Genomic DNA, 14195 nt, shown 5'->3' with positions numbered 1-14195 from the left:
TTATGAGAGCTTTTTTTAATTATTCTTTTAAAACATGTTTTAGATAAGCGGTGATAAGAAACGGATTGTATGGAATCATTTCCGAAAGAATCTGGCTGATTCAGTGTTGGGTGATGTTACTTCATTTCCCCCCATGATTCGAAGATGCTATAAAGGTGCCACCTCAAAAACGACAGACGACCATTTTGATCTGTAAAGTTTAGTCAAGGCCACTACCCGGCAACCTTTGAAGTCTGAAGAGCCTAAAATTGAAATATTTCAAGTTAATCAGTATAGTTCCAGAGAAAAAAAAACAACTCTGGAACAACTGGATTTGAATCTCGTATAATTCATGTTTTTGTTTATGAACATCGAAGACTTATTTCTTTCAGAAGACAATTGTGCCTAAAACTCAAGTTTTTTTTTTTATAAAATACGATGATTTTCAATTCGTTTAGCATTCCCCATCACAGGGTACATTTTTTTCTGTTATTCAAATGGTATCCAAGTTACAGAATCCAACTCAGCTCGAACACTGACGACTATTCTGTGTACAAATTTTCATGTTCGTACCAGAGTGCAAAACATCGATGAACCCAAGTACGCTCGGGTTGCTTTTTTAAATAAATCTATGTATAGAAATGCATGCAGGCTCATGTTGAACTTGCGCCTGGAATTTTGTACCCAAGTTGAACTTGGAGCATGTTTTCGTGAAGACTGCCCACAATTCATTGTATATTAGTTTTCCGCTCGTTTGATGTCCTGTCATATCCCCTTCTAATCCTTAATAAAAGAGTTAAGTTATTTTAAATTCATAAGACAACAAAAGTTACCTATTTTTACTTATATTTGCATTTTACTTTTTAACCATCTGACAACAATTTACGAATAAATACGAAAAAAAATGGAACGAGCTCACGAATTTTGTGTTTTACCCAGCAGAGTTCCTGTTTTGAGATGTGTAACCAACTGACCCCCTTTTGAAAGCTTACAGCCTGTCGACTAGTCAAGCCCAGAGTGCCTACAGCTACGGGTGGATGCCTACGATTACGACTGCCTGTCACAAGATGGACGGTTCCGTGTATTGGTATAAGAACACACCCGAAGCTGTACTCGCCCTGGTCAAGCCCATGTATCAAGCAACGCCATTCTGTCCAGGTTCAACGACTACACATTTCTTCTCAACCTTGCTATTTTGACACAGAGACTGAATTGTTCTTTCACTTGAATTTTCTTTTCATTTTCTCTCGGTGTTTGAGGTTTATGAGCAGTCAATGGATTGACAATTTAATCTCCATTCATCTTAAAACTACACTAACATTCACGATTCTAAAATCCAGGATGGACAATATTTCATTCTTCTTGACTTGCTTACCGAATGCAAAACACGCTCGATCCACATAATTGTTCCGCCGTTTCCAGAAGGATAATTTTCGGGGCTTGCTCGAAAAACGCCACCCTGGCCCTGAAACAAAATTTAAAAAAAAAAAACAATCGTTAAGAACAAAATTGTTTTATTTTCTACCGAGAGAACATTATAAATATTAAAAAAATATCTAATGACTTACGTGATAAAATTGATTTGGAGACATTTTGGGGGATTATGTTATTTCCCTTTGCCTTGGCCTACCGAGATCAAAGTATGCGCACCGCAACAGATATGTCCAAGCGGATGAATCTGAAACTGAATACAACTGTTAGTAGAACAAATAAACGTGCACAACAAATTTAACTTACATTTTCGCTTTCTGATGTGTGTTCGCCAAAAAATAACTTCCACCATCTTCTGCTTTTGTGACATTCTAAAACAAAATTTTAGTATCTTTAAGTTGACCTGAATAAAATAGCCAAATCCACCATATGTTAGCCATATTAGCAATAAGCAGACGAGAAATCCTCGATAGCCAAAACAACTTTACAGCAACGCTAGTTTATTCGTAGTCATCGATGTAGATTTAGCAATATTATGGGTTCAACCAAAAATCAATGATATGGAAGAGCCAACCATACGAATTTTGATAACAACCTGTATAGTTTTTTATCCGTGCTAGTACACATCAAGCATCACGCGATATCATTTAAGAAGCAATATCAGAATTTATTCAATACTTAAAAAAAATCAATATTTTTTTGGAACGCGAAAGAAACCTCTAGCGCCAGCCGGCAGCCATCTGAGAGTAACAATTTAAATCTAATCACAGCAATCTGTATAATTTTCAAAAAGTTCGGTCACGCAATATGATGCAAAGACAGTCGATGAGAAAGAAATGTTGCAAAGGTAGTAGTATATTTTTCCTTCGTAAACATAGTTACCATGACAAAAGTGACGTCACTGATGACAATTTTAGCTACGCATTTTGCCTAGAATAAATGAAGTTCCCCGACAACGACACGCAGGTTTTGTTTATGTTCATTTTTCTTTTTTCTCTCGACTCTCGTATGCGCAATAGTGTGTGTTCTCTTGCACCACCTTATTAAAAGTGTACATAATTTGTCGCCATGGTCGTGGAACATGTCAATTGATTAGATTATTAGAGCAAGTTCACTGGAGTTGGAAAAATGTGATAGAAATTTTGACACTTTGAGAACAAAACAAAAAAATTTCAAGATCTACGGCCTTCAAATTTTTTTTACAAAACGTGTTCTATTTTCGCATGCTGTGATGCAAAAATAGCAATATTCTTATCACATACGGCTAAATAGAATTAACAGTGCTGTAAAAAAATACAACGCCCAAGATCTTGAAAACATTTTTACATGGTAAAATTTTAAAAATGTGCTACAAGTGTCAAAATTTCTAGCACTTTTACTCAACACCAGTGAACCAAGGTGTGAATATATAGGGGGTGTTACCGTAAATCAAATTCCCGATTCAGCCTTTTTGGCTATTTAAGCTATGCAACTGTGGAGTTTGTTTACCAACTAACCACAGAGTAGCAAGGCAGATAATCTTATTTTTGTTAACAAACTCATTGAGAGCTCCGCTCACTTCTCGCCTACTTACTGTGAAAGTGGGAGAACCTCGTGTTTCAAAAACTTGCTCTAAGAGCAAGTTCACTGGTGTTGGGAAAAAGTGGTAGAAATTTTGTCACGTTTTGCACATTTTGAAAATTTTGCCATACAAAAACATTTTCAAGATCTGCGGCTTTCAAGTTTTTTACAACACGTGTTGTAGTTTCGCATGCTGTGATGCAAAAATAGAAATATTTCTATCACATACGGCTGAAATAGAAACAGTGCTTAAAAAAATACAACGCCCAAAGACCTTGAACAATTTTTTGCATGGTACAATTTTCAAAATGTGCTGCATGTGTCAAAATTTCTACCACTTTTTCTCAACACCAGTGAACTTGCTCTAATATGATTTTTGTCTACGTTCCGACAATTTGGTTGTTATTGGAAAAAAAATTCTCACGTGAATATGTTTGATATCTTCGATTCGGTCATTCAGGGGACACCCTAAAAACATCCGGACAGCACGAGGAGTTGACTCATCTCACCGTGGAAAAACACCTTTTCGTAGTATTTTATCTAAAAAAGAAGACTCGATCTTATCAATCACAACAACAAAACTCACGTGCTCCTCGCGCTGTCGGTCATTGGGTAAAAAGTTTGGAAGGTCGCACTAGAGAACACAAGAAAACTACTCCCTTCCTTCGATCTGTTTTTTTTTGTGGGGACAGAGACAGATACGGTTGCAATCTTTGATCACAACTGGATGCTACACAAATATTGATACATTTTAGACGACTCTTTTGTTTGTTTTTGGGTCTGCAAAACCCAAAATTTGTCCCGAGACATTGTCGTCACCGAATGTTGTTTGCGTTTTGGGTGGTTTGTTTACGTTCGATCCACCACGACCCGACTTTCCGAGGAGCCGTGGAATTCATTGATAGAGAATGCAAGAAAAAATCTAATTCAATTTGTGTAAAACAACAAACATTTGTTCTTCCGATAAGATGATCTTGGATGCTTGTTCGGTAGAGTTCGCTCGAATTGAAGGTACATTTTTTCCGCTAGAAAAATTTGCCGTTTCCTGAATGGAGATTTTCTTTTTCTTTGCAATATGACCAAACGCCGAGGAAAATATCTATAAAGCATTCTGGCAAAATTCCGCAAAGCTTAGTTGCATCTTTCTAGGGTTGGGGTTCGCCAAGTTACTTAAGCGTTTTTTTCTTAAGGGGTTTTGGTATAGTGATCCTTGATTAGTGAAGTTTAGTGTCCGTGACGAATCCGGATGGAAAATGGTTCACATGGAGACGATTCGGAAGGAACGCACCAGGCGTCCTCATCCAGCACTGTGGGATACAAAATATGCCACCATTGAGGTTAGTGACTGTTCTTTGTGAAGAAGATCTGAAGCGTGATCATCGGGCATAACAGTGGGAAATGGTGCCTTGAATGCGGCTGGAAAGCGAGTTTTCCCAGTGAATTGCGGACACAATAAATGTAAATCGGGACAGTGGTCTAAATTCTGAGCAAAAAATTGAAAGCGCGTTTTTTTTTCAATCACAATTTGAAGCCCAGTGTTTGGACTCAGGTGCAATTTTTTGTAAACATTTCCATAATGAAATTGAAGAATCAAAATTCGGAACATGTTTTGGATGCTCTAGAATTCGCACAGCGACATTTTAATTTATTTTAGAACTCATTGAAATGAAAAGGATTGCAATCTTTTTTTTTTTGGGAGCAACGTGATTAAACTTGCTAAGTTTTAACCTCGAATAAGCTCCAGTATTTTCGTTAATTTTGTTAACACTTATAATTATGCTTACTATGTAAATTGAAAAAAAATATGAAAATTTTTGTCTATTTTGTCAATTTTGTCAATTTTGTCAATTTTGTCAATTTTGTCAATTTTGTCAATTTTGTCAATTTTGTCAATTTTGTCAATTTTGTCAATTTTGTCAATTTTGTCAATTTTGTCAATTTTGTCAATTTTGTCAATTTTGTCAATTTTGTCAATTTTGTCAATTTTGTCAATTTTGTCAATTTTGTCAATTTTGTCAATTTTGTCAATTTTGTCAATTTTGTCAATTTTGTCAATTTTGTCAATTTTGTCAATTTTGTCAATTTTGTCAATTTTGTCAATTTTGTCAATTTTGTCAATTTTGTCAATTTTGTCAATTTTGTCAATTTTGTCAATTTTGTCAATTTTGTCAATTTTGTCAATTTTGTCAATTTTGTCAATTTTGTCAATTTTGTCAATTTTGTCAATTTTGTCAATTTTGTCAATTTTGTCAATTTTGTCAATTTTGTCAATTTTGTCAATTTTGTCAATTTTGTCAATTTTGTCAATTTTGTCAATTTTGTCAATTTTGTCAATTTTGTCAATTTTGTCAATTTTGTCAATTTTGTCAATTTTGTCAATTTTGTCAATTTTGTCAATTTTGTCAATTTTGTCAATTTTGTCAATTTTGTCAATTTTGTCAATTTTGTCAATTTTGTCAATTTTGTCAATTTTGTCAATTTTGTCAATTTTGTCAATTTTGTCAATTTTGTCAATTTTGTCAATTTTGTCAATTTTGTCAATTTTGTCAATTTTGTCAATTTTGTCAATTTTGTCAATTTTGTCAATTTTGTCAATTTTGTCAATTTTGTCAATTTTGTCAATTTTGTCAATTTTGTCAATTTTGTCAATTTTGTCAATTTTGTCAATTTTGTCAATTTTGTCAATTTTGTCAATTTTGTCAATTTTGTCAATTTTGTCAATTTTGTCAATTTTGTCAATTTTGTCAATTTTGTCAATTTTTATCAATTTTGTCAATTTTGTCAATTTTGTCAATTTTGTCAATTTTGTCAATTTTGTCAATTTTGTCAATTTTGTCAATTTTGTCAATTTTGTCAATTTTGTCAATTTTGTCAATTTTGACAATTTTGACAATTTTGACAATTTTGTCAATTTTGTCAATTTTGTCAATTTTGTCAATTTTGTCAATTTTGTCAATTTTGTCAATTTTGTCAATTTTGTCAATTTTGTCAATTTTGTCAATTTTGTCAATTTTGTCAATTTTGTCAATTTTGTCAATTTTGTCAATTTTGTCAATTTTGTCAATTTTGTCAATTTTGTCAATTTAGTCAATTTTGTCAATTTTGTCAATTTTGTCAATTTTGTCAATTTTGTCAATTTTGTCAATTTTGTCAATTTTGTCAATTTTGTCAATTTTGTCAATTTTGTCAATTTTGTCAATTTTGTCAATTTTGTCAATTTTGTCAATTTTGTCAATTTTGTCAATTTTGTCAATTTTGTCAATTTTGTCAATTTTGTCAATTTGGTCAATTTTGTCAATTTTGTCAATTTTGTCAATTTTGTCAATTTTGTCAATTTTGTCAATTTTTTCAATTTTGTCAATTTTGTCAATTTTGTCAATTTTGTCAATTTTGTCAATTTTATCAATTTTGTCAATTCTTTCAATTTTGTTAATTTTGACAATTTTGACAATTTTAAAATTTTAAAATTTTGAAAATTTTAAAATTTTGACAATTTTTTCAATTTTGTCAATTTTGACAATTTTGACAATTTTGACAAATTTGACAGTTTTGACCATTTTGACAATTTTGACAATTTTGACAATTTTGACAATTTTGACAATTTTGACAATTTTGACAATTTTGACAATTTTGACAATTTTGACAATTTTGACAATTTTGACAATTTTGACAATTTTGACAATTTTGACAATTTTGACAATTTTGACAATTTTGACAATTTTGACAATTTTGACAATTTTGACAATTTTGACAATTTTGACAATTTTGACAATTTTGACAATTTGGACAATTTGGACAATTTTGACAATTTCGACAATTTTGACAATTTTGACAATTTTACAATTTTGACAATTTTGTCAATTTTGTCAATTTTGTCAATTTTGTCAATTTTGTCAATTTTGTCAATTTTGTCAATTTTGTCAATTTTGTCAATTTTGTCAATTTTGTCAATTTTGTCAATTTTGTCAATTTTGTCAATTTTGTCAATTTTGTCAATTTTGTCAATTTTGTCAATTTTGTCAATTTTGTCAATTTTGTCAATTTTGTCAATTTTGTCAATTTTGTCAATTTTGTCAATTTTGTCAATTTTGTCAATTTTGTCAATTTTGTCAATTTTGTCAATTTTGTCAATTTTGTCAATTTTGTCAATTTTGTCAATTTTGTCAATTTTGTCAATTTTGTCAATTTTGTCAATTTTGTCAATTTTGTCAATTTTGTCAATTTTGTCAATTTTGTCAATTTTGTCAATTTTGTCAATTTTGTCAATTTTGTCAATTTTGTCAATTTTGTCAATTTTGTCAATTTTGTCAATTTTGTCAATTTTGTCAATTTTGTCAATTTTGTCAATTTTGTCAATTTTGTCAATTTTGTCAATTTTGTCAATTTTGTCAATTTTGTCAATTTTGTCAATTTTGTCAATTTTGTCAATTTTGTTAATTTTGTCAATTTTGTCAATTTTGTCAATTTTGTCAATTTTGTCAATTTTGTCAATTTTGTAAATTTTGTCAATTTTGTCAATTTTGTAAATTTTGTAAATTTTGTCAATTTTGTCAATTTTGTCAATTTTGTCAATTTTGTCAATTTTGTCAATTTTGTCAATTTTGTCAATTTTGTCAATTTTGTCAATTTTGTCAATTTTGTCAATTTTGTCAATTTTGTCAATTTTGTCAATTTTGTCAATTTTTATCAATTTTGTCAATTTTGTCAATTTTGTCAATTTTGTCAATTTTGTCAATTTTGTCAATTTTGTCAATTTTGTCAATTTTGTCAATTTTGTCAATTTTGTCAATTTTGTCAATTTTGTCAATTTTGTCAATTTTGTCAATTTTGTCAATTTTGTCAATTTTGTCAATTTTGTCAATTTTGTCAATTTTGTCGATTTTGTCAATTTTGTCAATTTTGTCAATTTTGTCAATTTTGTCAATTTTGTCAATTTTGTCAATTTTGTTAATTTTGTCAATTTTGTAAATTTTGTCAATTTTGTCAATTTTGTCAATTTTGTCAATTTTGACATTTTAGCCAATTACCAATTGCCAATTTTGACCATTTTGACAATTTTGACAATTTTGACAATTTTGACAATTTTGACATTTTCGACAATTTTGACAATTTTGACAATTTTGACAATTTTGACAATTTTGACAATTTTGACAATTTTGACAATTTTGACAATTTTGACAATTTTGACAATTTTGACAATTTTGACAATTTTGACAACTTTGACAATTTTGACAATTTTGACAATTTTGACAATTTTGACAATTTTGACAATTTTGACAATTTTGACAATTTTGACAATTTTGACAATTTTGACAATTTTGACAATTTTGACAATTTTGACAATTTTGACAATTTTGACAATTTTGACAATTTTGACAATTTTGACAATTTTGACAATTTTGACAATTTTGACAATTTTGACAATTTTGACAATTTTGACAATTTTGACAATTTTGACAATTTTGACAATTTTGACAATTTTGACAATTGTGACAATTTTGACAATTTTGACAATTTTGGCAATTTTGACAATTTTGGCAATTCTGACAATGTTGACAATTTTGACAATTTTGACAATTTTGACAATTTTGACAATTTCGACAATTTTGACAATGTTGACAATTTCGAAAATTTTGACAATTTTGACAATTTTGACAATTTTGTCAATTTTGTCAATTTTGTCAATTTGGTCAATTTTGTCAATTTTGTCAATTTTGTCAATTTTGTCAATTTTGTCAATTTTGTAAATTTTGTCAATTTTGTCAATTTTGTCAATTTTGTCAATTTTGTCAATTTTGTCAATTTTGTCAAAATTGTCAAAATTGTCAATTTTGTCAATTTTGTCAATTTTGTCAATTTTGTCAATTTTGTCAATTTTGTCAATTTTGTCAATTTTGTCAATTTTGTCAATTTTGTCAATTTTGTCAATTTTGTCAATTTTGTCAATTTTGTCAATTTTGTCAATTTTGTCAATTTTGTCAATTTTGTCAATTTTGTCAATTTTGTCAATTTTGTCAATTTTGTCAATTTTGTCAATTTTGTCAATTTTGTCAATTTTGTCAATTTTGTCAATTTTGTCAATTTTGTCAATTTTGTCAATTTTGTCAATTTTGTCAATTTTGTCAATTTTGTCAATTTTGTCAATTTTGTCAATTTTGTCAAATTTGTCAATTTTGTCAATTTTGTCAATTTTGTCAATTTTGTCAATTTTGTCAATTTTGTCAATTTTGTAAATTTTGTCAATTTTGTCAATTTTGTCAATTTTGTCAATTTTGTCAATTTTGTCAATTTTGTCAATTTTGTCAATTTTGTCAATTTTGTCAATTTTGTTAATTTTGACAATTTTTACTATTTTAAAATTTTAAAATTTTGACAATTTTTTCAATTTTTTCAATTTTGACAATTTTGACAATTTTGACAAATTTAACAAATTTGACAAATTTGACAGTTTTGACAATTTTGACAATTTTTACAATTTTGACAATTTTGACAATTTTGACAATTTTGACAATTTTGACAATTTTGACAACTTTGACAACTTTGACAATTTTGGCAATTTTGACAATTTTGACAATTTTGACAATTTTGACAATTTTGACAATTTTGACAATTTTGACAATTTTGACAATTTTGACTATTTTGATAATTTTGACAATTTTGACAATTTTGACAATTTTGACAATTTTGACAATTTTGACAATTTTGACAATTTTGACAATTTTGACAATTTTGACAATTTTGACAATTTTGACAATTTTGACAATTTTGACAATTTTGACAATTTTGACAATTTAATTTTGACAATTTAATTTTGACAATTTAATTTTGACAATTTAATTTTGACAATTTTGACAATTTTGACAATTTTGACAATTTTGACAATTTTGACAATTTTGACAATTTTGACAATTTTGACAATTTTGACAATTTTGACAATTTTGACAATTTTGACAATTTTGACAATTTTGACAATTTTGACAATTTTGACAATTTTGACAATTTTGACAATTTTGACAATTTAATTTTGACAATTTAATTTTGACAATTTAATTTTGACAATTTAATTTTGACAATTTTGACAATTTTGACAATTTTGACAATTTTGACAATTTTGACAATTTTGACAATTTTGACAATTTTGACAATTTTGACAATTTTGACAATTTTGACAATTTTGACAATTTTGACAATTTTGACAATTTTGACAATTTTGACAATTTTGACAATTTTGACAATTTTGACAATTTTGACAATTTTGACAATTTTGACAATTTTGACAATTTTGACAATTTTGACAATTTTGACAATTTTGACAATTTTGACAATTTTGACAATTTTGACAATTTTGACAATTTTGACAATTTTGACAATTTTGACAATTTGGACAATTTTGACAATTTTGACAATTTTGACAATTTTGACAATTTTGACAATTTTGACAATGTTGACAATTTTGACAATTTTGACAATTTTGACAGTTTTGACAATTTTGACAATTTTGACAATTTTTGCGCATTGTGCCAATTTTTACACCGCAAGTTGCACTTCGGAGCCAATTTTCCTATTAAGTTCATTCAATTGAGTTGGATTTCGCGGAGAGCGACGACTGACAGTCTTGGCTTGGAACGACGCGATTTTGCTCCAGCATTTCAACATCATTTTTGGGACGCATCATTCTGGAAGACTCTCGGCTTAGGCCTAGTCGTTCCTTCAGTCCGGTCCGGATCGGTTCGGTTAAGTCGGTTCCAGAAAACTCGAAGTGGCTGTCTCTCTTCAAGTGAATGAAGTTTTGTTATGGCTTCGATAAGATTTCAATTCTAGGATTTCGGACAAAATAAGGGATTGAATCGGTTATGTGAAGTTTTAAACCTGTTATAACGGTTGAAGTTCATCTAGATATCCGATAAGTGAGAAGTGGTTGATGATAAGTGCAAGAAATAATAAAATTCTCTACACATTTTAAAGAATAGTTGAATGAAATATTTTCAACTTCAGTTATAAATGGATAAATTGTGTAGTTTCTTAAAACTATTTTTTTTTTGCTTTTATCAGAGTTTATAGTCTCGAGTGTTCAAAAGTTGAGAAAGACCCACAACCAGGATCAATCTCCGTCCGGTAGATCTTACTGCACATCACGATCGCTATCATCTCCGGCATCATTCATACAATTGCATAGATTAAACTCAATTGGCCAAGATTAAAAAAGAAGTTCCTGGACAGTTGATAGTAAATTCTTGGGTCGGTGCAGATTTCGAAATGTTGTCTTTCATGAAAGGGATTTGATTTGGACTAGTTGCTTTTTTATGATTAAAATTCTTTCCAATTTTTGGTTTTGACATTAGTCTAGGTTACGACTCTCCATTTCCATCTTTAATGGGAAGCTACCCTCAGTAAAAAAAAATCTTATGAATGATACTGGATGAGCTTGTTGTAAGTGCCTAAACGGTCCATTTGCCAGCAGAGAGAGTAAAGTTAATTGCCTAAGGCAGCAGTGATCTTGATGCGTGAATTAGAGACCGCGCAATCGCGAGTGTAATTCTTCAACACGCAGAAGTGATTCACAAGCCATGTGGAAGCGAAACGTGGACGCCCACAAGGAACGGTGGGTGGGCAGGGGTGGAAGATCGGATCGGCACCGGTCCAACAGTGCGGACAACGCCGAGCGGATCATTCACGATGAAGAATTTGGGGAGGAGAATGTGGAACTGGTCGATGAGGAGTGGGCCAGCTTCGAGAGGGTTCTGAGGGAGTTCCGGGAACGGAGGCTCCTGAACAGCTCAATGGATCAGCTTCCGCAGAAGAAGAAGTCCAAACGGAAGCGAGCCCAAGCCTTCTATCCGATGCCGATGCCCAGCATGTCCGATACGGTCGATGAGGATAGTATTTCGACCAGTACCAGTGATGATGATGACGAAGCTTATGATACGGATGAGGATGGCTACATTACAACTCTCGTAAGTGATGCATGGGAATCACAAGCATGAGCATGTTTTTTTTTCTGAAAAAAAAACCTCTGAAATGATCTCGTCAGCGCAAGTGGCGAAGGCCTTGCTGAAAGTGACTAACGAATGTTGTCCGCTTGTTGTCTAATGAAACTTTAATTGGTGCTATTATTTCGCGCTACTTGTCTATGCAATGGATAGGACAATAACTGTGACAGTTTTTATCCTCGTTAAATATGCCCATGCACGAAAAAAACTCTGATTGTCTGCTTGGTTTTCACAGACAATGGATGTTTCTTAATATCTTTTTAAATTTAACTAGCTTTATTTCTAAAATATTTCAAAGTTAAATTCTTCATTGGGTAAAATACTGGGAATTGCTTTTTGAAAATTACCAACTTAAGGAAAATGTGAAAGATCTTCTGCATTTCTGGAAACAAAATCTCTTGAGAAGTATCATTGCAAACGTTTGAGGTCTAAAACAATATTTTAGATCTAATCTAGATTATACACTTTTACTAAGACTAATCATATCCACCTTAAATTGTTGAACTCGTAGTGCTAAAAACTATTTTTTTTAAATTAAATTCAATTCATTGCGTTAAAGTTTTATAACAATCATTTTGCTTCATGCACTTCGAATTCCACAATCGCTTAGCAGAACAAGTTTCCCATCACCAATTAATGGTGATCGATCGAGGCCATCAACATTATGCAAAGTCCAATAGAAAGATGCTTGGGATTAGCAGTACATGCTCGATGCACAATACTGATGCTCTCCCTTTTGAAAAATGATCAATAACGGCGCCGGTTACGTCCTAGTAGTCAATGCGATAAAAGGAAGGAATCTTTTGGATCGACTAACAAACTCTCGTCCCGGATATTACAAATTATTTCCCTACACCTTCTATAGTTCTAGAGTCTAGACTAAGGTTGCCAGATTGCCCGGTCTTATCCGGGTTTGCCCGGATATTGAAAACAAAAATGAAAACAAAAAACTCCGGTTCGATCCGGTTGCCCGTATTTCATTGAAAAAAAAGCCCTGCTTTTTGCCCGGATTCATTAACTTTATTTGCCAAATCAAACAAAAAAAAAAAACAAGTAAAATATACTGGATGTCTGTATTGTGACAAGCGTGTACGCGCAAACGGTTCGAATGAAACCGAATGGTCGACAAGTCGACATCCTTCGATGCAAGCATGTGTGAGTGTGACCAAGTTTGCTCGAATATTGCATGGATTTTTGGTCGACAATTTCGAGTTGATTTCGAAATTTTGCTAGATTTTTAGATAAAACAGCCCGGATTTGTCCGGCCTGGATACGTGCTGAAAAAATTCTGGCAACCTTATCATAGACATTCCCTTTTGGAATCCCCTGTTTCGATACATTTAACACAATGCATTAATCATTATTGAAACGAGATTTATAGGTGCTCCAATTATTTTTTCATTTGTTTTTAACTAACTGGTTCCCTTTCTATCATTTCTGTTTCATCAACGAATCTACGTTAGGTCTCGTGCTCAAACTAAAATTTTAATATTAAATCAGTATCCATTTGAGTATTTTAGTATACGTAGGGGAGATAAGGGCATAACGAGCACCCGGGGCATAATTAGCACTCCTCTTTTCTACAAAAGTACGTGTTTTCTTTTAAAAAAATTCATGAGGATTTGTTTCGTACTACCTATAGTATTAGTTTTTCACCCAAAAAGAAATATCCTTATCATATTTACAGAAATATTGAAAAATAACCAGCTAGGTTCTCAAGTGACGAAAATATTATAACTTTTGAGCACCACGAAATAAGCTTTTATGACCTTTAAATCATTTTGATCTAAAATATACGCACTGCAACATGATTTACACATTGTTACTCAATTTTACCAACATTAATTTTTTTGATTTTTTACTTTAATGAAGTTTTAAAACGCGTTTTAACTTAAATTTGTTGACCTGGGGTGAACAGAGCACTATCAATCGGGGCACGATGAGCGTTTTCTGCCGTATAATCTAGCAGCGAATTCAACTCGATGAAGTCAACTGAATAATAGAGCTACAGCTTGACTTGTTTCACCTGACGATTTGGTCTGTTGGTAAGGTGTTGGAGAGGTAATCGAAAGACTCGAGTTCGATTCCTGTTCGAGGTGATTTTTTTTCAAACACCATTTATGATTGATTTTTTTATTGTTATCTTATACGGCTAGTGGCATCATCCGGCAAAAAAAAAGCACCAGAAACATAATGTATGAGTGTGTGTGAATTGTTTGTATTCTACAAACAGAC

The 14195-nt window shown here is 31.3% G+C and overlaps 2 protein-coding genes across 22 annotated transcripts in view; one reads left to right on the top strand and one right to left on the bottom strand.

The window, feature by feature from the left end:
• The window catches only part of LOC129744513 (alpha-1,6-mannosyl-glycoprotein 2-beta-N-acetylglucosaminyltransferase), a 519113-nt gene that overhangs the window by 391452 nt on the left and 113466 nt on the right, over window positions 1-14195 (bottom strand). The gene's annotated exons all lie outside the window — the stretch shown is intronic.
• The window catches only part of LOC129744429 (chloride channel protein 2-like), a 230955-nt gene that overhangs the window by 138830 nt on the left and 77930 nt on the right, over window positions 1-14195 (top strand). Inside the window, exons 1-2 of one of the 12 annotated variants that reach the window (XM_055736968.1) lie at window positions 10655-10747; window positions 11313-11924. The exons of 5 other annotated variants lie outside the window; for them this stretch is intronic. In XM_055736968.1, the coding sequence (XP_055592943.1) occupies window positions 11538-11924 (387 nt within the window). In that variant the 5' untranslated portion in view covers window positions 10655-10747; window positions 11313-11537. Of the gene's footprint in view, window positions 1-10654; window positions 10878-10959; window positions 11086-11312; window positions 11925-14195 lie in introns of those variants that run through there. 6 more of the 12 variants (XM_055736975.1, XM_055736959.1, XM_055736987.1 and 3 more) reach the window with 6 other exon arrangements.

The sequence above is a fragment of the Uranotaenia lowii genome, chromosome 1, assembly GCF_029784155.1.
Source record: "Uranotaenia lowii strain MFRU-FL chromosome 1, ASM2978415v1, whole genome shotgun sequence".
NCBI lineage: Eukaryota > Metazoa > Arthropoda > Insecta > Diptera > Culicidae > Uranotaenia > Uranotaenia lowii.
This window is presented reverse-complemented; position numbering and strand designations above follow the sequence as displayed.